Source organism: Protobothrops mucrosquamatus, unplaced genomic scaffold (genome assembly GCF_001527695.2).
Source record: "Protobothrops mucrosquamatus isolate PMUCROS unplaced genomic scaffold, P.Mucros_1.0 scaffold3812, whole genome shotgun sequence".
Taxonomy (NCBI): domain Eukaryota; kingdom Metazoa; phylum Chordata; class Lepidosauria; order Squamata; family Viperidae; genus Protobothrops; species Protobothrops mucrosquamatus.
In genome coordinates, this window is record NW_015389764.1 from 101,518 (window position 1) to 123,712 (window position 22,195).

At 38.7% G+C, this 22,195-nt stretch overlaps 1 protein-coding gene across 1 annotated transcript in view; it reads right to left on the reverse strand.

Moving 5' to 3' along the window:
- Positions 1–460: 460 nt before the first annotated feature.
- Positions 461–22,195, reverse strand: part of NEMF (nuclear export mediator factor) — a 28,757-nt gene continuing 7,022 nt past the window's right edge. Inside the window, exons 8-33 of the mRNA XM_015827605.1 lie at positions 21,704–21,777; positions 21,070–21,140; positions 20,907–20,982; positions 20,431–20,493; positions 17,853–17,930; positions 16,852–17,060; positions 16,124–16,309; positions 15,817–15,880; positions 14,778–14,866; positions 13,153–13,256; positions 12,430–12,492; positions 11,009–11,121; positions 9,696–9,753; positions 9,468–9,526; positions 8,290–8,410; positions 7,670–7,940; positions 6,691–6,733; positions 6,551–6,600; positions 5,966–6,113; positions 5,175–5,252; positions 4,904–5,086; positions 3,446–3,478; positions 2,415–2,521; positions 2,272–2,315; positions 1,398–1,477; positions 461–667 (exon numbers count right to left, since the gene is read on the reverse strand). Of these exons, the coding sequence (XP_015683091.1) occupies positions 590–667; positions 1,398–1,477; positions 2,272–2,315; positions 2,415–2,521; positions 3,446–3,478; positions 4,904–5,086; positions 5,175–5,252; positions 5,966–6,113; positions 6,551–6,600; positions 6,691–6,733; positions 7,670–7,940; positions 8,290–8,410; positions 9,468–9,526; positions 9,696–9,753; positions 11,009–11,121; positions 12,430–12,492; positions 13,153–13,256; positions 14,778–14,866; positions 15,817–15,880; positions 16,124–16,309; positions 16,852–17,060; positions 17,853–17,930; positions 20,431–20,493; positions 20,907–20,982; positions 21,070–21,140; positions 21,704–21,777 (2,543 nt within the window). The 3' untranslated portion in view covers positions 461–589. The remainder of the gene's footprint in view (positions 668–1,397; positions 1,478–2,271; positions 2,316–2,414; positions 2,522–3,445; positions 3,479–4,903; positions 5,087–5,174; positions 5,253–5,965; positions 6,114–6,550; positions 6,601–6,690; positions 6,734–7,669; positions 7,941–8,289; positions 8,411–9,467; positions 9,527–9,695; positions 9,754–11,008; positions 11,122–12,429; positions 12,493–13,152; positions 13,257–14,777; positions 14,867–15,816; positions 15,881–16,123; positions 16,310–16,851; positions 17,061–17,852; positions 17,931–20,430; positions 20,494–20,906; positions 20,983–21,069; positions 21,141–21,703; positions 21,778–22,195) is intronic.

Sequence of the window (22,195 nt, forward strand, 5' to 3'; positions counted from 1 at the left end):
TATCCGAGGGAGCCAGAGTTTCGCCCCCTATAGTCAGCGATGGAATCAGCTGACTATGCCGAGGCGCCGGTAGCCACAGCCACTCGGTCTTGGAAGGGTTGAGCCTGAGTCTGTTTCTCCCCATCCAGACCCTCACGGCCTCCAGACATCGGGTCATCACGTCAAGGGCATCATTGGGGTGGCCCGGGGTGGATATGTATAATTCGGAAGGAAGAACAAATTAAAGACTTAGAAACCAAAAAAGAAATATTTAAGTTACAGGCCTATGCAGAAAAAAATCAGTTCTATGTTGTAGTAAAAGAGTACAAATATAAAATGTGACATGGAGCCCAATTGGTCACAAAATCAAGGGTTGTACAAGGCTTGATCATAAGCACTTTCCAATATAAATCCATTTTCTAGGAAGAAGTTGAAGTTACTTTAAGACACGGGAGAGAGGAAAAGCACAGCAATTATGGAATTGTAATCATTTGATCAGTAGTGGATTTTATTAACAAAACAAAAAGGTGCTCCAGTGATGATGTATCGCTTCTGTAATTGGGCAACACAATCCAAAGGTGCAAGCTTGTGAAGTTGTATGTAGTTCATATCATTTCTTTTTCAAATATTGGAGATTAGGAGCTGACACCTTCACTTTGCCTGGAATATTTCTGGATAGGTCAGTATCCTATGCAAAAAAATCACATGTCCATCTTGATTAGCTATATCCTTATAGTACTGTTAGTCATCTTTCTACCAATAGGAAAGCCAGGTGCTAAAACAAGCAGCAAATACCAGGCAAACTTTTTTATAGTTGACAAAATTCTTTTTAAGGAACTTAAAACTGTAGGTCCATTGACCTATGAAACTCTTCCTAATCTGGAAGGATACTGTAGTTTCCCTAATCCATAAAGAGGAATATCTAAATATATCTCTACTGTTGATCTCAAATGAAGAGCTTCTGAGTGCTCCTAGTAGAACATGAGATCCGGTTAACTTTAAGACAGGTAGGATCTCTTCCTTATCACTAATCCCAATTGTAGTTTTCAAAAACAATCTTATATAACTGGAAAATTGTTTTCCCCCCATGAAGACACTTCTGAGCTGAAACTATATTCTCAGGAGGGATGGGTAGTAGTTTTATTAGCCCGCCAATTACCCCCACCCCCAATGTTTTCGCCAAAATATTTATTACCTAGAAGTCTAAATTTGTGTCATCGGACTTCAGAGTTACCACTTTACAATTCATACCCTATTTTTCAATTTTAAAAAGACAAGATTCTATGTATTCCAGTTTCACATGGAGTTTACAATGATTCTTCTTTTTTGTTTCCACAACACTTGCTTTAAAAGCAAGTATTGCCTGCTCTCACGCAAGACTATAGATTAGCACCATCCCTGCAAAAGCATTTTTTTACCTTCACACTGCGGAAGAGATCCTTCTCCCTCGTAGTTGATTCCTTGGACTGCATGAAATTATGCAAAGCAGTCTTTGCAGCTGTTATGACACAAAACAACATAAGGCAGATAAAGTATAAGCAGTTTTATCTGTTTTGAGGAATTCTTGCAAACATCACCATAGGTTTTCTATACCCTCTCAGCTCAGAAGATGGCATCAGATGCATCTTGGGGGAAAGTTTTTCATGTTTTTAAATTATTTTAATGTTTAAATAGCAAACAGGTTGAGTAGAAAGACAGAATATTGTACATAGGCATATAAATAAAACAGAATTTAAGAGGAGATACTGCCAACAGGACAATTAGAACAGGAGAGAAAATGTGTAAAAGCAAATTATTAATGGACAAGCTAAAATAACATTTTCTCATCAACACTTCAATGACTGTTGGGTCATTGTTTCAAAGATACTTCCTTACCAAATTCCTCAGTGCTTTCATGGCAGAGTTTGCAAAGTACTTAAAAAGTTCTTAAAATTTCAGAAAGATTCAGAGATGTATCTGCCTTGAAAGTAACCCATGTTAAATTGTACATAGCACAGTCAAACATCAGGAGTTGGACACAGGAAATGTTTTATGACATTTTGTATTATGTCGTAAAATACGTTTATGATGATTTTTATGTAATAAAATGATGTATAAAAATTGTCAAATTTCAACTGCATGGGAGCCACGGGTTCCAGATTTTCGACACAATGCACAAGGTAGCCCTTTTGAGGTACCTTGGGGCCCTACAAACACTGTTTCACTCATTAAACGTTATGAGAGAATGACAATTTTAATACTATGCAGATAGGACAAATGGCTGAAAACAATGCAATAAGGAATATATATTACCTTTCCCTTTCTTTTGAGTGCCTGGTGTCAGCTTGACTTTATATCTTTAAAAAAAGAAAAAAAAGAAATACAAGTACAATGTTTAATAGGAAGGTAACTTTCTCTGGGCAGATATAACTATGCCAATAGTTGATGATACTCACTTGTAACCGGCCATGGCAGTGTAAGGTGCACAGACTGGAACAGCAAAGAGGAGAATGTCTTCCTGGTGAGGCTGCCCAGTCAGAGAATCAAACAGAGCCATCCCTTCCTGGATACAGCAAAAGATGAGCATGGTGAAATAATACAAAGGGAGAATGGAGACTGCCCATGGATGTTCAGCTGCTCTCATTGCAACAGGGTGTGCTTATTTTGCAAAGAGGTTTTATTGTCCATCAGTTTTGTAACGGATGGGACTGCAAACTAGTTATAATGGGGGATTCATGTCTTTTTGTACTAATTTATCTCACAAACCCAGAAATCCAAACATCAAAGATGGCAGGAATGAAATTAGACTTGCCTTCCCTCACACATTCAAACATTTCCATTTTTATCAGCGTCAGATGATGCTCCACAATATATATATTTTTTTTGCTAACAGTAAAACATCAGTTGATGGGCTCTCTACAACTCAACAGGCTCCAGAAATATGGAATTGGCTGCTTATTTCATTTAGTTTTTCTTTAAAGAAATAAGGATGAGGACGAGGATGAGAAAAAGCAGCATCAGCATTTCCTGGCTCTGACATCTTTCGCAAAGATGTGCTTGAAGGCACATGGGCAAGGGCAGTTAGAACTGCAGAAGTCAGAGGGAGTGGGATGGAAGGTTTCTTGAGGCCGAGCCCAAACCTTCCTTGCTCTGAAAGTCACACTGACTTTCTCCATTACTGGCACAGCATTAAAGACTTTGTAATGATGTTAAAATAGACATTCCACCACCAGCCCCTTTCTACTTGAGACGAGTCATTTTTAATTGATCACAGAACGTAGATACATTCAGCAGAGAACTGAATACAACTCTTAAACAAGGTAGGTCCCACCTATCGTCAACTGGGGGGAGATGAGGTTGTCACAAAAAGAGAAAAGTCATTTTCACCCCCAAGCTACGATGCCCTGCCATCAAATAAATAAATCTGAGGGTTTGCAAAGCCCTTTTCTCCCCACTAAATAAAAAGAAATAAGCAGCTCAAATTTACCTCATTTATGTTTTGATCTTGATCCTGCTCCTCCTGGAAGAATAAAAAACAAAACAAAACAAATGTCAGACTTGAGTCAAGACAGAGAGAAAGGGAGAAACACAATTTGTGGGATTCCATTCAATCTTATTTTGAGTGTCCAGAAACTTGACACTTTCAGATTCCCTCGAGACTCCTGCTCTTAATTCAGGTGCTTTGATTTTCACGTAAAATGTATTTTATTCATTATTTCAATTTATATAGCCTTCTGTTTTTGCTTGCTTAGCTGTTTATTTATTTAATGTTTCAATTTACATGGCTATCCATGAATTTCTAGATTCTGGGTGGTTAAAAGGTGTTTTAAAAAGTATAAAAGTATTTTAAAAATGAGAAAAATAACACACATAAAACAGCAGCTGGAGTAAAAAATGACTCATCAGTTACATAATCAAAGCATGGGCTCAGCCTCACCTCCATAAGGCCTTATGAAAGGCCAACAGGTCAGGGCTAAACTGATCTCCAATATTTATCAATTGTTCCAACTCTCTGCCTTCTTATAATTATAAACTGTTAGGTTCATTTTCTAATAGGAAAACAGTGTCTGTATTATCACTCCCTCTAAATCAAGTTACTGCATGCTAATAGAAATAGAACCAAATAGCACCACAAAGAAATAACGGAGGGATGAACCCTTTAAAACAGTAATAAAGAGGCAAAGGACTGATTGTAAAAACAGCTGCCTAAATGATGACTAAACGTATTTGACAATCTGTCACTTTGGAAAAGAAATAAAATTAGTAGAGCTTACATGCTTCTCCCTATACTAAATACTAAATATCATGACTAATTGAGAGATGCCAGCCTATTCTGAATATAAATTCTTGTCTGCTGCAAAGTTTTCTACACTCGCTTTGCTTCTGAAGTGTGACTTTAAACAGGATCTCACCACATCCTATTATGCAATGAATCTGCCTTCTGCAGCTCGGTGTGAGAAAAACAAACTGACCGCATCAGTTCAAAAGCAGCTAACCATTTGTTTCTCATAACAGCTTACCAAATGAAGACGCAGATTGTGGCATGAAAGCCACAGTGCTCTTTGGATAATCCCCAGCAAGTGCTATTCAGAGAGAGTGTTCCTGTATATGGAGGTTCTACTCTGCTGCCGTAGCCATAGTTGGCCCAATTCTCCATGAATTTGTTACTTTAAAATAATAGATCTATAAACTTTCAGCTGATTTATGTGTGTCACTCACAGCAATGCTGGGTGAAAGGCAAGCATGTGATCGGTTTGCTTCCCTGGCATGTCTCTGGTGAGAAACTCTACAATCCAAGGTCTTTTCAAGGGCCTGCATATTGCCCTAACAGGAGACCTAGCCTGTACAGGCTGCCCTCCACACACGCTGATCAACAAAATGGTGAAGAAGTGTTGGGAATACAAGCCAGGAAAATGTTCCACCATTGCTTTATTAATCAGTCTACCTTGTCATCCAAATGTTCATCCAAAGCAGCACCCTCTAACTCAGGGATTAATTCTCCTATCCTGGTACCCTGGCCAGGCTTCTGCTCCCTCCTCTGTTTCTGGGTCTGTTTCTTGGTGGATTCTTGATTCGTTTTTCCTTTTTTGGTTTTCTTGGGTTTCTCTTCTTTGTTTGACCCTGCAGACTGGATTTGGCAGACCAAAAGGATCAAAAGACAAAGTTCATATTATATTTAAGGGGGGGGGGGAGAGTCAACCCTATTTTTGCCTTACTCCCAACAGCTTCATGATCAGCTCCCGGTCCTCATCATCCTGATCCTTGTATTTCTCCTTGATTTTTTTCAGCTTGTTCTGCAGGCAAAAACAGAAGGGAGCAAAATTGAAAAGTCTCCTCACAAACCGCCTTTCTTAACCTGACATAAGCGTAATAAGTTGGTGGGTTTGTTGTCACTGTGAGCGGGGGGGGGGGGACATGGAGGGAGGCTCAGCCAATCTCATTGAATACATGTTGTACTTTGATAATAAAGGTTCATTCATTCATTCATTCATTCACATGTTACATTTCAGCCACAATAATATCCACAGATAATATAGCTTTTTGTATTTGTCATATTTCTTCTATGGTCCTCTCATTGTGAAATGCAGACATTCTCAAGGAGGTTTGACTGATTTAAGCATCGAAGAACTCAATCTGTGGTTTTTTTAGGCAGCATTTGCCTGTTTCCACAGATTACTCAGAAAGGTTCAGGTTGCGGTGATATCTGAAATGTCTAGGTAAAAGGCCAGGTGACCCTGCAGAATTGCAGCATTAAGAAGAATAAAGAGCTTTTGATCTCAGCACACACCAATTACAAACAGCCTGAACTAGCTTTCCCCTCATGAGGCCTTCCAGATGAGGTACAATTATTGAGAACTGTATTTCTATCATATTTGGGTGATGTTGGATTGTAGACGTCTGGCATAGTTTCTTGCTGAACTCTCAGTACTCCAAGAATCTTTAGTTTTGCCCACCTGGCTGATCAGGCTACCTGAGAAGTATACAATATGCACACAGTTCAGCTTACCTTTTGTCTCCTCTTCACGGGCTGCTGCGTGCCAGCACTCTTACAATCATTGGGAGAAAGCTGGAGCTGAGGAGAAATATCTTCATCCTTCCCTTTGGGAAGATCAGAATCATCCTGGTCGCTCGGTGGCTTCTTTTTCTTCAGCTCCCTAAGAAAAAGCAGAATTCCGTACAATTTCTGCCATCTAGTTGATTTATTTCCAAATATCAAGGATACCCCACTTATAGAAGAAAGGGGAAGAAGAAGACCTCAGGCTGGCAACAGCAGCCACAAATACACTCTCTTGCCATTTTGGGACTCCATAGTGCATAAACCTCTTTGGGAAGGCAAAAAGGCAAGACAAAGGAGTCTCAAGGGTCATTTAGGAGTAAGCATGCATCTTGCAATAGCTGTAACTACCCAGGCAGTTGTAAAACTGCCTCTTAGAGCTAAATGTAAATCAGTATATCTCAACCGTGGCAACTTTAAGATGTGTGCACTTCAACTCCTTTGCTGGCTAAGGAATTCTAGGAGTTGAAATCCATGCATCTTAAATTGCCAAGACTCAGAAATACTTCTCTAAATCTTCTGTCTAGACCTCCTCACCTCCTCTCCTTGGCTGAGAGATGTCTCCTCCCCTGAGACTTGCTGTCACCCTACAAAAGAAAAGAGAGTTGACTCTAGCTGTTTCTGCAGGATGAGCTGCAGTCAATACAGCCTTCCACTAATAGCAACAAAGAACTCACCAAACTTGAGATGTTATCTTTCAAAGCAAATTTCAGCTGTGATCTACAATAGAAGGAAGTTGGTTTTTTACAAGAACAGTCCAGTGAAAATGAAGTTTATTTATTTATTAAATATATTTATACAGCCACTTATTTACCAAAAGGAGCTGAGTGGGAAATAAAAATACTATACAGTATAATTATTTAAAAGAATAAATTATGCTGAGATCCTGTTAAAACTCACATCCATCCACCAACCAATCTGTGTCAGCTCTGTCAACATTCTGGCCCCAGGAATCTGGGAGAAAGTCAGGTCTTATCCTGAGGGCCAAAATGGCTGGAACCAAATGCAAGCAAGAGGCCCATGTTTCCTATATGAAAGCAGCTGACTCCCAACATTTACATAAGAAGGCAGAAGATGCTTTTTAAATTTTCTTATATTTACATTAACTTTTCTTACAGTTCTTCCTATACTTCCATTACAAAATGTAGATATTGGTGCCCATTGTGTCAGTTAGCACACTAAAGCTCTTATGTTCTTAGAACGTGTTATTCGGCCACCGTAGGTCCTGTATACTTTTGACCGACATTGTTTCCCATCCTATACTGTACCATTCTTTCAGATTTATTTACTTAGGTAATATGTCCCACATTTACAAAAGTGACTCGGGGCAGTGTCTAATATTTAAAAACAGCAATTCAACAGTAACTAGAATGCCCAAAATCACAAACATAACCCAATACATTAAAAAAAAAATCAACCTTAGTTCCAAATTGTCAAACTATTTGAACAGCTTATTTTTTTAATGTACAGAAATTATGCTCATTATACTCCTATTCATCCTGAATAAGAAGCAAAATTATTAAGGCAGAGGACTGTGGGAAGAACTGGGAAAACATTTCAGGGGAGCAGTGACAAAGACTAATGCCCAAATTTCACACTCATATTTGGCTCATATTCCAAATATAGTTTTGCGAATATAGTTCTGCTTTCTATTACCTTTGGGACTGAAGATGTGAAAGATCAATGGTTGTGTCTGGAAAAAGTATCTCTGAGGCGTTCCTTGCCAGTTCCTCATCGTCTTCCTCTTCCTCCAAAACCTCATTCTCTTCCTCAGATGATCCTTCCATGTCCAAGGCATCTCCTGCCCCACTCCCATCACACTCTTCATTATGTATTTCAGCAAAGTGTTCTTCAATCTCAGGTTTATCTTGGTTCTCCTCTTTATGAGCGTCATCATCACTGCTAGTTTCATCTCCCTCTGGTGCATCTTGGTAAAAAGCCAAAGAAGGAACACATATTCAGTTGCACTTGTGATTTAAGTCAGGCAAACAGTCTTTGGAATGTAAAAGGAAGAAAAACTTATTAGCTGAAGAGGAGGACAAGATTTGCCTGAGAGGATCAAGAGAAGAGCAAGATCTCAAAGGAAGAGGACTTCACCTTGGAGAGACCCCGTCTGTGGAAGGCTTCACTTTAGAGGATCAATAGAGCTTACTGGTCTCTTTCTAGCAGTCCAGTCATGAAAAGAAAAGTCCCAGCAGAAGAAATGGCACCATGTGTAAATGGAAGCCCAGACTCAGAAACATAACTTTCTTTGGCAGCACTAGGTTAAAACATACCCAAGGGCTCCGTTTCTTCTTCTGCCAGCTCACTGGTGGCACTGGTCACGGTCTCCATGTCTTCATCTTGCACTTTGATTTTCCGTTCACCCCTGTGTCTCCAAACACAGGATTCATCCACCTGGAGACGGATAAAGAAAGTCGTGTTTTCCTTAGATACAGGCAGAGCTCTCAGCAGCTGACTGGTCACCTCACAGAAAAAAATAAAAATAAAAAAAGGGGGAAGAAATACCTGGACCAGAAATTCCAATTGACAGACTAAGACCATAGCTTTTAAGAAGAGACTGGAGAGCCATCTGTCTGAAGTGGTATAGGGTTTTCTGCTTGAGTAGGGGGTTGGACAAGAAGACCTTCAAGGTCCCTTCCAACTCTGATTTTCTGTTTGGAAAGGATCTTAAATTCAAGTTTTACCATAAAGTGAAGTGCATTTTGTGTCTGAAATGTACGGATTTTGAGAAAGAAATTGGGCTAACTTTTCTTCCTCAAAAAATAATAATAAAAATCATCACAGACTGAAATCTGTTATGAAGCTATGGATGGAGCCTCATTATCATGCAGCAGAGTTTTAATCAGGTTCTGTTGACTGATCCTTCCTTCCCCAACAGTTCTTTAAAATAAACAAAACTTCCTTCAATTCACATATATAGTCAGATTTCAAAACCGACCGCAGTAATATTAACAAAGGCTATTTTAAAACTCATTACAGTCTGGAATATGTCTGCATGTGTATGTGTGTGTGTGCTCACGTTTGCACACGTATGTGCATGTGTACCCACACGAGAGAGAGAAATACAACAAATGTAATTGAACAGACACACGTACATGAATTTACAAACAGCTAAGGCTGCTTCTACAAACGTTATAAACCCTCTGTGAATATACTGAAAAACATAAAGGTACACGCATGTAAAGCTTAATAAAAATAAAAGATTTTACATTGGAAACAACAAAAAGAAACAAAGCACTACAGCTATGTGGACTTCTAGTACATTCAAGTGAAAGCTGCTAGGATTTCATTGAAATCACAACTACGACCACATTTTCCTGGACAAAAAAATAATTCTCTCTCCCAAAGCCAACCTAGTAAACAGCAGAGTCGAATACTCAAGAAATCACACCTTGCATCTCATTTTTATACATCCCTAAAGAAGAAGCAATAACTCAAGGGCACACAGTACCTTAAATAAGAAACTGAAGCCCATCATAAGATAAGAAGGGGGAAGAAAATTCTTTTTCCCTGGAGGAAACAAAAAGAAATTAAATCATAGAGGTTTCCATAAAAGAGCAAATTCAGCTTCTTTAGAACATTAATATGAAGTCCGGTTCATAATTTCCCCTTCCCGCTGAACTCGGCTATGTGCACAACAGCCATCCTGGGTTGGGAAATGTCTCCTTGGAGATCTTACCTCTGATCATGAAGCTTCCAGTTGTCAGATATTCTCCGGTGGGAGCAGTTTTAGACACCTGCATGGAGATTACCCAGATGATTAAACACCAATAACATTATACGCATCAAAGAGGGACCACAAAGGTTACCTTATCATAAAAGAAGTGGGAATGAGGGTTGGACATGTAACAGAAATGAAAGCCAGATTTTTCTGAAGAAGTGTCCAACAAACGTTAACAGATCCACTAATGGTTGCCATATGTGTTGGGACTGGAGAAGGGGAAACTACTAATTAAGCAACTGGAACTTTCACCCCTGATGATTTCCAACAATTCTGTAGCTTTCAGGGAACACCCCCCCCCCATACACAAATCTGGAAAAACTTCTATGAAAAGCTTTTTACTTCTGAGACCAGTACTAGAGGAGCAACACAATGAAGTCCATTGCCACTTGTCTCAATAAGATAATGTTCTCAATGTATTGGACTATTTATTCCTTTATTGTCTCATTTACATTCTGTCTTTCCTTTGGAAGTAGATCAGGCGTCTCCAGCCTTAGCAACATTAGGATTTATGGACTTCATCTCCCAAAATTCTGGGAGTTGAAGTCCACAAGTCTTAAATTGGCCAAGATTGGAGACCCCTGATGTAGATAACACTATATCAGGTGGGAGGTCTCCCTTAATAATATCCTAAAATAGCCACCCTATGAAGTAAGATAGGCCAAGAAAGAGAGAAGACATCTGTGAGATTGGCCGAAATTCAGCCAATGAGCTACGTTGTTGAATAAAGATTTGAATATAGTCTTCCCCATCTAAATTTAACCCTTAGCTGTATGCTGGTTGGAGGATGACTGGAACTGTACATCAGCATCTTTGGGAAAGGCTTCAGATTGAAAAAGGCCAATCGGTTGTAACAAAAGCACTATATTATTCTATAGCCCTGTGCAGCCTTGGCAGAATGCTCATGGAGCAGAGGCTACTTGATCATCTGCACAGTTACTTAGATGCAAAATCCTCTTGTCTGTGAAAAAGGAAAACGAAGCAAATTCCTTTTGTAACAGGGAGAGCACAAATAGAGGTAAATTTAATCAGGACAGCACAGAAAAGCCAGAAGTAGCCTTGACTAGATCTGCATGCCAGCACAGGAGAGCAGGAATGCATGATAAAGAACTAAAGTCAAAAAAGCCACAGCTCTGAAAGCAATTCAGTGTTAAAAAAAATATTTTTGTTATGTTCCAAAACAAGGCCTCTGTAGAATCCCCAGTAAAATGTTTCATTTCTTAAAACCAAGTCAGACCCTTAGATAAAGCAGCTGCCCATGACTTCATTACCTGATTATGGTACACCCACCAGGCGCTAGTGATGACCCGAGCATCCCAGGCTGCGCTGTAACACAGGGCCATTGCGCCTGCCTCAGTGAGTGTCCGTGGAGGGATACGATCTCCTGAAACAGCAAGACCAAAAGCTGGCCATTATTACAGAATTTCGCCACCAACTTGACTTTTAACTTTTCTTTGTGCTAAATCCCCCAACAGTCAGGAAGGGAGGGGTTGAGGAACATGTACTAGAAGCTGTACTTGTTTTTAAACTGCAGTCAAGGGGAAAAAAGGCATTAATTTGACTTAAGAAATCTGCCTTCTGGAAAGTAGAACAGAAAACAAACCTAGAACACGGAGCCCCTTATTTGATAGTATTTGGGACGGTGAACATTTAGGACGTATGAATTATTCTAAAATCCTTGATCACTCTGAAAAAGTGATATCCTGAAAGAGCCATGCCCAAAGTCTTTTCGTTTTTGACCATAGCAAATGGTCTGGAATATTACCCCAGGTTCAACATACTCTTTGCATGCTACACTTAGAGCAGGGGTAGGCAACCTTGGCTCTTTTATGACCCGTGGACTTCAACTCCCAGAATTTCTGAGCCAGCTATGCTGGCGCAGGAATTCTGGGAATTGAAATCCACGAGTCATAAAAGAGCCAGGGTTGCCTACCCCTGGCTTAGAGGATGATGAACACACTTGGAAGAAAAGTCTGATCATATGCTTCAGGGCACTCAATTAACCAATATGCCAAGCCCAAGTTCTACTAGTGGCCTCCAGTAACTGATATTCACAAGAATTTTTGAATGTACGTATACTGTATAAAAGCTGCACTGATTTTGTCAGAAGGAAAGTTCAGATACAATATGATGAATAAAGAGGTCACTTCGTCTCAGCTTTCCCTGTCCTGATGCTCTTCAAAGGGGGTGGCTACAATTCCCATCACATGGGGGATGCATTGGGAGAAAAAAGCTGCCCCACTGGGATCTTGGGGTTTCTTGACCACTTGTGGCTATCCCCAAAAAGATAGGAACCTATAAAAATTCTGAATGTAGCAGGCTTCTCAAAGGAGAGAGGTTTTTCAACTACATGTATCATTTATCAAGAAAACAGAATTTAGGTTAAATTTGTATCAACTCTAACGTAACTAAGCAAGACGCTCAGGAGTACAAGTAATTTCAAAGAAATTACTTATTGGACAATCTCAGTCAGGGATGCCATCTTGTTAAACAAGTTCCCTTAAAATTCTATCTCTTAACTCTTCCTTTTCTAAAATTGCAAAAAAAAAATATTAGACCAGTTTAAAACGATCCTTTGGTCCACAACCTACTGATCCAATGTAAGCATTAACCCAAAGGTTTGGAAAGCAGTTAAGAATCCCTAATCTTTAATGGGCCCTTTTCTTTAAGCACTGTTCCCTACAATCATTACCTGATAGATTCTTAATGACACAACTGGTTGCTCCATGGAGATCAGCGTGGACATAAATGTCACCTTATATGGAAGAAACAGGAAAGATCAATTATGATGATAGAACAAAAATATGTACTGATAGAAGTTATGTATTTTCTGGCTTAGTTGCTAAAAAGATATACTGTAACACAGGGGTGTCAAACTGCTGGTCCGCGGGCCGGACACGTCATCCAGAAGCCGCACCCACCCCATTGCCGGCAATGGCAAAACCGGCCCAATACGTTGCACGACATCACATGACGTTGCGAGTTTGACATGTCTGCTGTGAACTAAAGGGATTACATAATCATTCTCCACACTATGAAAATATTATTCAAAGTTGCACTGCTGTTTAAATGGCTTATCAGTAACCCCATCCGGAATGCCACATTTAGCGGAAAATCACACAATATTAGTAATATGGCTATAATCTAATCAGGGCTACTTTTTCAATGTCTTTACATTTGCACTTCACATATATTTTGTTTTTTGCTTGTTTTCTAGTCTGTAACAAATAATATGTACTGAACAAGGCATGATCAACATCTAATGGTATTAATTACGCATCAATCAAGCTGATATCATACAGAACAATGTCAGACCTGAATTCAACACGCTTTTAATGAATACTTAAACATCACATCTATTCAATGTTAAAGACAGTTAGCAGTATTCTGGATTAATGTGAAACAAGTCACTCACCTGGCTTTAAGTATCGCTTGACAATTATTTCATTTTGTTGTTGGTCTCTTCCAGCTATAACAAGGTAATTTTCAGAGCTAATGAACCACAGGAATTTCTCAAACCTGTCACAATAATCAGGTCAAAACAAAATATTGATATAAGTAATTCTCAGAACCTCTTGACTCTTAGGAATATTTAGTCCACCATTTACTAACCTCAATCTCCCACTCAGATGAAAAACAAAAGGATTGCTGCAGAATTGTATTTCAGAAACTCTTAAACTCTATCTGCAGTGAGTTCTGTTTTTGCAGAAATGCAGGACAATTGCAAAGTGGAAAAAAAATCTATAGAAAAATAGCAGCAACCTTCTCAAATGTAGGATTCTACTTCTTCCCAACTGACTGTATTTTATTTACAAAATATATTAATTTCTGGGAGCAGTGTCAGCGATCTTTCATCATTGGAATAGTTTTAAAATATTGATAAGTAATTTATCATAATATAAAGAATCCACAATTTATACCCATATTTTAAAAACATTCATATGTTAAAGAATCAAGATATAGGAATAAGTAGTAGAAAGTTTCTATTTTCTAGCTCACTGAGTGATTTTGGGCCAGTCACTTTCTTTCAGTCCAATGTAACTCAGAAAGTTTTATTGTAAGGGGGGAGGGAAAGGAGAGAGTATACATATAAGCCCTTGAGCTTCTGAATTAAAGACAAAATATAAATTACACACAAATATCAGAGGAATGTGTACATATGAACACAAGTTGCACTTTTAAAAAGTGCTTTATATGATAGCTCTGGGATCAATCTATCTAAAACTTCTCCAATTTATGTCCTTCAAAAGTATTGGGACTATAACTAGTCATGCTGGCTGTCAATCTTTTGAGCTGATAGACATCAGGTTAAGAAACTTTGTTCTAAAATATAGCAAAGGAAGGAAAATGCTCAATTCATTCTCTGGCCAAAAAATAAATCAAACAGAAGTTGTGATTACTGTACTTTCTCTGTTAGGCACATACCCATACCCTCCAAAGTCCTAGAACAGGGGTTCCCAACTGGGGGTGCAAGACAATATTCAGGGGGTGCGAAAACCTGGTTTTTCAAAATTATAGTGTATATGCATAATTTGTTGCCGTTATTTCGAACCTTTGTAAGGGGTGCGAGAATATGTCAGAAACGTACTAGGGGTGTTGGGTACAGAAAAGTTTGGGAGTGGCTGTCCTAGAACAAGGGTGTATAACTTCCTTCAGCCTGAGGAACCTTAGCAATAGTATAGTATATTGAGAACTATACTTCAAAGCTATGTAGGGCCAAATCCTGTTTTCCAGGAAGCAGATGCAGGAATTTTAAGGGATGAGTGGATACCTTACATATCTGCGAGATTTTAAAACACCCATTTTGCTTCTTATTGCCAATCCTATCAAATATAAAAAATGTTGAGCCCAACCAATCAAGGCAGGGCTCTATGGACTTCAAAAGTGATGTCTGCACCCTTACACTAGTATCATAAATTCTAGAATGACTGAATACTCAGTCGATGCTGTATCACATCTGTTTTCAACTCCCTATCTTCTCCCTCAAAAAAGTAAGGTACTCAGTGGGGTGCTTGCTTATTCCCATTGCAGGAAACTCACCAGTAAACCTTTCTGGCTTTCTGAATGGTAGTAACTGTTTGGACTTCTTTCAGTGTTTGCTTGGTCTTCTTTTCTGCTGATTTGAAAGCCTGTATAGATGAACAAAACAAAACCATCCACCAGTTCTTCTTTTAAAGAAGCAATTCAATCTACACCCTGCAAACACGAATAGCCAGCTCCTTCTAGATACCAATGTATTATTCTCCTACTAACTGCAATCCAGGTTATTTTTCTGAATTTCCTTAGACCGTAATGCTGCTACATTTATAGTACTTTTGATTACCTTTCTCAGTCTGCCTATATTTTAGTACGAGCTTTCATCCTGCATGACTTATATTTAGAATTTGCAACATGCTGTCTATGGGCATCTATGAATCCACTAACACTTCTATCAGCCCTGTTAATTAATTTTTAATGCTCATGTGATTAACAAAGTTGCATATTGGAAAACAAGCGAAAAACCTCCGGCATTATCTTTATTTCCAAGACAATCCCTTGGCTCCAAAAGGGCTCAAAAGTATGCTACATGAAACAAATGAGAACTAGTTTCAGGTCAGTGCTTTGTTTAAAAATGTGCCCATTTGCTCAGAAAATAAAACCACAAAGATAAAAAGGGAAATGGAAGACTGTATCTTGGAAGGCTAGTGAATAAATGTGGAGCACTCTCACTAGTAGGCCTTCTGGGGAAGGAGTATTTGATGATGGTCCACACTTACTGCAATAGCAACCTGCCAGATGCATCCACCAGCCAAACAAGTGTGGATATTCCTGGATTAATACAACTTAAACTTTAAGCCTCTTGATTTTAACCACTGCTTGACAGTAGTTCCAGATTTGAAAAGTGAACCAAATTATTTTGCAAAGCCATCTCCCTCAGCATGATTAATGTGCCAGTACATATAAATGGTGCAGCTGATTCAATCAAAGGCACAGAGCTTCAAGAAAACTGAAATTATATCCGTCTGAGTAGAGATTACTAAGATTGCTGTTCTAATTTCTTTTTCCATAAGTAATGAAGGCAAGAAAGCCACAAGCGTACCTTTTCGGCTGCTTCCACGGTTTTCTGGGTTTTTCTGGCTGCATGTCTCTTGTGATCATAATATCTGAAAAACATAAAAGCATGTCATATCTCTAGGCCAACCCTCTCCCAATTAAGAGCACATTTCAATGCAGATGCAAGATATCATATTTTTGCCCATCCTGCATGATCTGATTGACATTAATTGGGAAGAAAATAGTGGATTTAAATAGAAAGCTAACTGTGGCCTCACTTTAATCCTTGAACCAATCTGTCCAAAAGGCCCCACTTTTAAAGGTATGCCAGCCAATTCTTACCCTTTTCTTACTTTTTGGCATTTGCGTAAGCTGACAAGCTGAGATCCACATCCACCAGCATAGGGTGATTCTTCAGAGGCTTCTGGAGTTGTTTGCCTTTCTTCTTCTTTTTCTTTCCCTTTGATTCTTCTACTACCTCCACTTTAGGTTTTTCCTCCTCCTCTTCGTCCTCCTCTTCTGAGATCACATACGGATTTCTAATCCAGAAAAAAAAAAGCATGTTTTGCTGACCAGAAGCATCTCTTTTAATAATAATTTTAAAAAATTAATGTATTTCATATTCAGGAGGATAACTGAATAAATTTGACCACATTTTTTTCATTCTGGTTCTGTTCTACATTCCTGAAGATATACAGTAAAAATTTGCATGGTTAACACAAGTTAATGATGGGGGGTTTGGGGGGGGCTGGGTTTGATTTTGTCTTGACCTTTTATTTCCATGTAACTTCAAAAGTTAGAAATATATTTTTAAAAGTTAACACAGCCATTTTCAGAATGGTGAATTCTACAACTATAATTTCAATTTATCAATCATCATCTATTCCTGATCTTGAAATAGCTAGGCTACATCTCCCAAGATCCTTAAGGTATGATCATTCTAACTGATCTTGATGAGAACTGAAGCCTAATATCTGGATGTCAACAGATTCCCTTCCATTATATTAAAATACAATATTGCCTTGATAGGCAAATCCTTGCTCCATTTTGGGGCCTTCCTCTCATTTGCTTGGCAACTTACTTTAGGAGCATTGTGATATGGTTTGTCTGCAGCTTCAGTTCTTTGATGGCACTTGCCACTGGATCTCCTTGGGCCTGGGCTTCCTTGACAATGACTCCAATCTCTGTCCAATCAATCTGGTTGGCTAAGGCACTGCGGACCACCTGGATGGCTCGATCAACTATCTCCAGGTTCATTTCCACAAGCTCACCTTTCACCTTGTCAATTTCCTTTGGAAAGTAAAGGAGATAGAGTCACTGTTGAGTCATTGCTCTTCCCTTTAGCACGAAGAACTTGCCAAAGACTTCAGAGCTGAATGGGCTGAGAGTTAGTGTCTGGATGTTAGTTATGTTATGAGTATTGTGCTACAGGAACACAAGTAGAGTTTTCAAGAACTGGTAGAACACCATTGTTCAAAAATAACTAGAGAACTGAAATAACAAATTATGGGATTTAAAAGGGGAAGATTCAGGGGGAAAAAGAGAGTCAGGTGTTGCAATTGTATAGATCAAGAGCAAAAAAAGATTTAGTTTATCTGGAAACATAAAATGGCTATGCCCGTTTTAATAAACTGAGAAATGGATGTACTCCTGAAAAACAGGCTGTCCCTAGATCAAGGTTAAGTCTGGCAGATTTACTGATTACAATCCTCATTCATAAAATTCTTAGTGGTTTACTAAGCCACTATGCATGACTACAAAGTCATTCTAACAGTTCTGAGGGGAAGGGGTGTGTGTGTGTCTAAGTGTATATACAAACATGACAGAAACACACAAAAGAGATGTACACCCTGATGTTCTTCCAAATATCTGAAGCTGAAGCCACAGTAATCTGCTCATTTAGCCCAGCATTTCCACTCCAGCAAGCATTACCTTTCTTCCCCTTCATAACTTTAAGATTTATTTCAGTATGAACACATTATTTTACCCAAATTAGGCTAGAATTCCTTGAATGAGAAGCACAAACTGAGATTGTGCAATAATGCTACCTTCCATTGGACTTAAAGGAAGTGATGTTTCTACCTGAGCTTGATGAAGAGTTTCTAATCGGTATTCATGGTCCTTCCGCACATTTTCCAGCTTTTTCAGTGCTTGTTTTTCCTTTCAAGAAAAAGCACAAAGGTGGGAGAAGAAACATACTCATTTGAGCCTTCTCCTAACATTGACAGAGGAAGTGAATCGTAAAATGAGAAGAACTGAAGGCAATGGCAACATTTGAAAACAGGGCAAAAAGCAATGTCAGTTTATTTTAAATTCCGGAATTGGGAGAAGTGTAGCATAGGCCTCTGTTTCTCCATCTTAACACACCCTCCACCTCCCTGTTTACATATACACACACATATATACACATACACAGTGATGGAAGAAATTTTTTGATCCCCTGCTGATTTTGTAAGTTTGCCCAGTGACAAAGAAATGATCAGTCTATAATTTTAATGATAGGTTTATTTTAACAGTGAGAGACAGAATAACAACAAAAAATCCAGAAAAGCGCATTTCAAAAAGTTATAAATTGACTTGCATTTTAATAAGTGAAATAAGAATTTGATCCCCTATCAATCAGCAAGATTTCTGGCTCCCAGGTATCTTTTATACAGGTAATGAGCTGAGATTAGGAGCACTCTCTTAAAGGGAGTGCTCCTAATCACAGCTTGTTACCTGTATAAGACACCTGTCCACTGAAGCAATCAATCAATCAGATTCCATAATCTCCACCACGGCCAAGACCGAAGAGCTGTCCAAGGATGTCAGAGACAAGATTGTAGACCTACACAAGGCTGGAATGGGCTACAAGACTATCTCCAAGTAGCTTGGTGAGAACAGTTGGTGCGATTATTCGCAAATGGAAAAAACACAAAATAACTGTCAATCTCCCTTGGTCTAGGACTCCATGCAAGATCTCACCTCGTGGAGTTTCAATGATCATGAGAACGATGAGGAATCAGAAGTACAGAGGAGGATCTTGTCAATGATCTCAAGGCAGCTGGGACCATGGTCACCAAGAAAGCAATTGGTAACACACTACGCCGTGAAGGACTGAAATCCTGTAGCACCCGCAAGGTCCCCCTGCTCAAGAAAGCACATGTACAGTGTGAAGTTTGCCAATGAACATCTGAATGATTCAGAGGAGAACTGGGTGAAAGTGTTGTGGTCAGATGAGACCAAAATCGAGCTCTTTGGCATCAACTCAACTCGCCGTGTTTGGAGAAGGAGGAATGCTGCCCATGGCCTCAAGAACACCATCCCCACCATTAAAAATGGAGGTGGAAACATTATGCTTTGGGGTGTTTTTCTGCTAAGGGGACAGGACAACTTCACCGTATCAAGGGGATGACGGATGGGGCCGTGTACCATCAAATCCTGGGTGAGAATCTCCTTCCCTCAGCCAGGGCATTGAAAATAGGTCATGGATGGGTATTCCAGCATGGCAATGACCCAAAACACACCACCAAGGCAACAAAGGAGTGGCTCAAGAAGAAGCATATTAAGGTCCTGGAGTGGCCTAGCCAGTCTCCAGACTTTAATCCCATAGAAAATCTGTGGAGGGAGCTGAAGGTTCGAGCAAAACCTTAATAACATGGAGAGGATCTTCAAAGAGGAGTGGGACAAAATCCCTCCTGAGATGTGTGCAAACCTGGTGGCCAACTACAGGAAACGTCTGACCTCTGTGATTGCCAGCAAGGGTTTTGCCACCAAGTACTGAGTCATGTTTTGCGAAGGGGTGAAATACTTATTTCACTCATTAAAATGCAAATCAATTTATAACTTTTTTGAAATGCATTTTACTGGATTTTTTTGTTGTTATTCTGTCTCTCACTGTTAAAATAAACCTACCATTAAAATTATAGACCGATCATTTCTTTGTCACTGGACAAACATACAAAATCACGCATACATGCTTTAAATCAATAGGGTAATGAAAACAAAGGAGAGGAAATCATAGAAAAAATGACAGAATGACTATCTTCATGAGATTTAATGGTTAATATGTATCAACAATAATTAAGATAATGTTAAACACAAGGATTCACAATACTTTTTGAGATATAGGAAAACTCTTGAGCTGTGTGGAAAGAATAAAAAAACACTTGTAACTAGGTAATGTTCAATCTTAGTAGAGCTTCATCTGAGTGACATAATCTTTTCAGGTGGAGTAATGTTAAGGACACAATGAAAAAGCAGAAAGGAAAATTCAAAGGTAAAAGAACAAGAAGGAAAATATATATAGAGAGGTTAAACCTGTTCTTTTCTAAAAAACCAAAATAGTCATGAGTAAAAAAAAGGGGGGGAATGTGAATTTTTCTCTTAAATCTATAATAGTATTGAAGAATTAACAGAAAAATATGTAGGAATATAAAATTTCCATAATAATAACTTAGGATCAGTAAAGTAGTTTCCCAGTTGTTCAACCTAGCAAACTAACTGTTATTGGTAACCATTCTGGCCTAATGATGAAAGAAAGTTTCATCATTGCTTCTATGGACAAGCCAGAACTTGCCTTATTGGCTAAATTATTATATAATTCTTCCCAGGTGAACTAGCGTGCCCATTTTTCAGCAAAACAAAGTTCAAGATTTTAACTTTTTCACAAGATGAGTACCTGTTGCAGTGCCTTTAAGTCTATCTTCTGGCTTTCCAGCTTAGAGTAAAATTCATCCACTGCCTTCCAAACCATAAAGAAATACAAAATATAACAAGAAAAATGGAAGTTAGAATATTTTATTGCAACCACCAGTACTCCATTCTTAGATCTACTTAAAATGTCCACTTGAAAATTTGCAAAACAAATTTCAAGCACAAAATTTGCCTCAGTAATGCCACTTTTTTGTGCAGATTTCATTCTGGTCACTTTTACCACAAACGTTATCTACCCACAAAAGCCTAATAACATTCTCTCAAGATCAGTAATTCAAAATCTTAATGTTTTCCTTAAATGTTCAAGAAGACAACCAGATGATTTTCATTAAACAAATACAAGGAAGAATCCTTGTTCAGCATATAGTAATAAATTACATTTCTAGCCTTTGATATGATAAAAATGACATATAACATCCAGAACCGAGCATAGCACTGTACCTTGTTGAAAGATTCAAATTCCACATAGGGACATTTTGAGTGTTGCGAAAACAAGAAAGGGTGAAATTCCTCATACCTGAAAGAAATGTTTTGCATTAGTGCGTGTTTGCTGACCACCAGGACAGAACACAGTCACAAAAACCACTTCTCCCAAAATACATACGTGAGGATTTCTTCAGGAGACTTGTTTGGTTCCAGACTTGGTTTTTTCTCCCTTTTTTGGATGATGTAGCCCTATTAAAAAGATGGAGGGAAAGGAAAATCCTTATGCATTACTTCTATTTTCTACTGCTGAAAATATAAGCGTGTATCCTCTTTAGCCACTGCAGGTCTTTAGTTCAATTAATGAGAATTTCTGTTGCTGTTGTTTTACAGTTTGTTTTTCTTTTTTTCTCTTTTTCTGTTAGCCACTTTGCATCCAGAGAGTATGTACTGAAATATGTAATAAACATTAGAAATGTGGCCTCAAGGTAGTAAGCACAAAGCCAGAATTTCTTGGGGAAAGAATTAAGAAATGGCACGAAGCAACAGAAAACTCAACATGTAATTCCTCTGCATAATATTTGTTCCAGCATCTGTGGTATTGAAGGCCAAATTTCCCTCACCTTCACTTCCCAGCTTCTTTTCTTGATATAGTATTTCCAACTGAACCCTCGGCAGCCTTGGTTATTAACTAGAAAGACTCAAAGTGTAGCTTCCCCTTAGCTGTTGTGCTGCTACAAAGCTAGAAATGCTTCAAATCCATTGAGTGCGCAAGGAATAAAAATCAAAGCATCTGTCCCAAAATTATAAACTACCTTGGCATTAAAGTTCTCGGTTTCTTCCATGCAGTCTTCAGCTTTTTGTAAAGTGGCTAGTACCTTTTCAATATCTAGAAGAAGAAATAGGTGTTGAAAACCAAGATGTATAAAATGGCACATTGCTGTGGCATAGTATATCCTCTTTATATTGGACTGTCAGAGAGCAGGCTGCCCCCAAAATTGCATAAACCCTAAGATCAAGATTTTTAAAAAAAAGGGAAACAAGTTTTTAAATAACTATTATATAATATTACTAGCTGTACCCGGCCACGCGTTGCTGTGGCTGTTTAGTTAAATGGAAAAGAAAGAAAAGAGAAAGCGCACGTTTGTAATATGTTTAATTTCACAATGCTTGTGGGTATACAATATTTTTTGTTGTTCCATTGTCTGTGCAGATATAGAGATTGTCTGGTTTGCCGACTCTAGAACACGCAACATATAATTGTCCATGTGAGAAGCAATCCGTGTCTAGATCTAAACCGCACAATT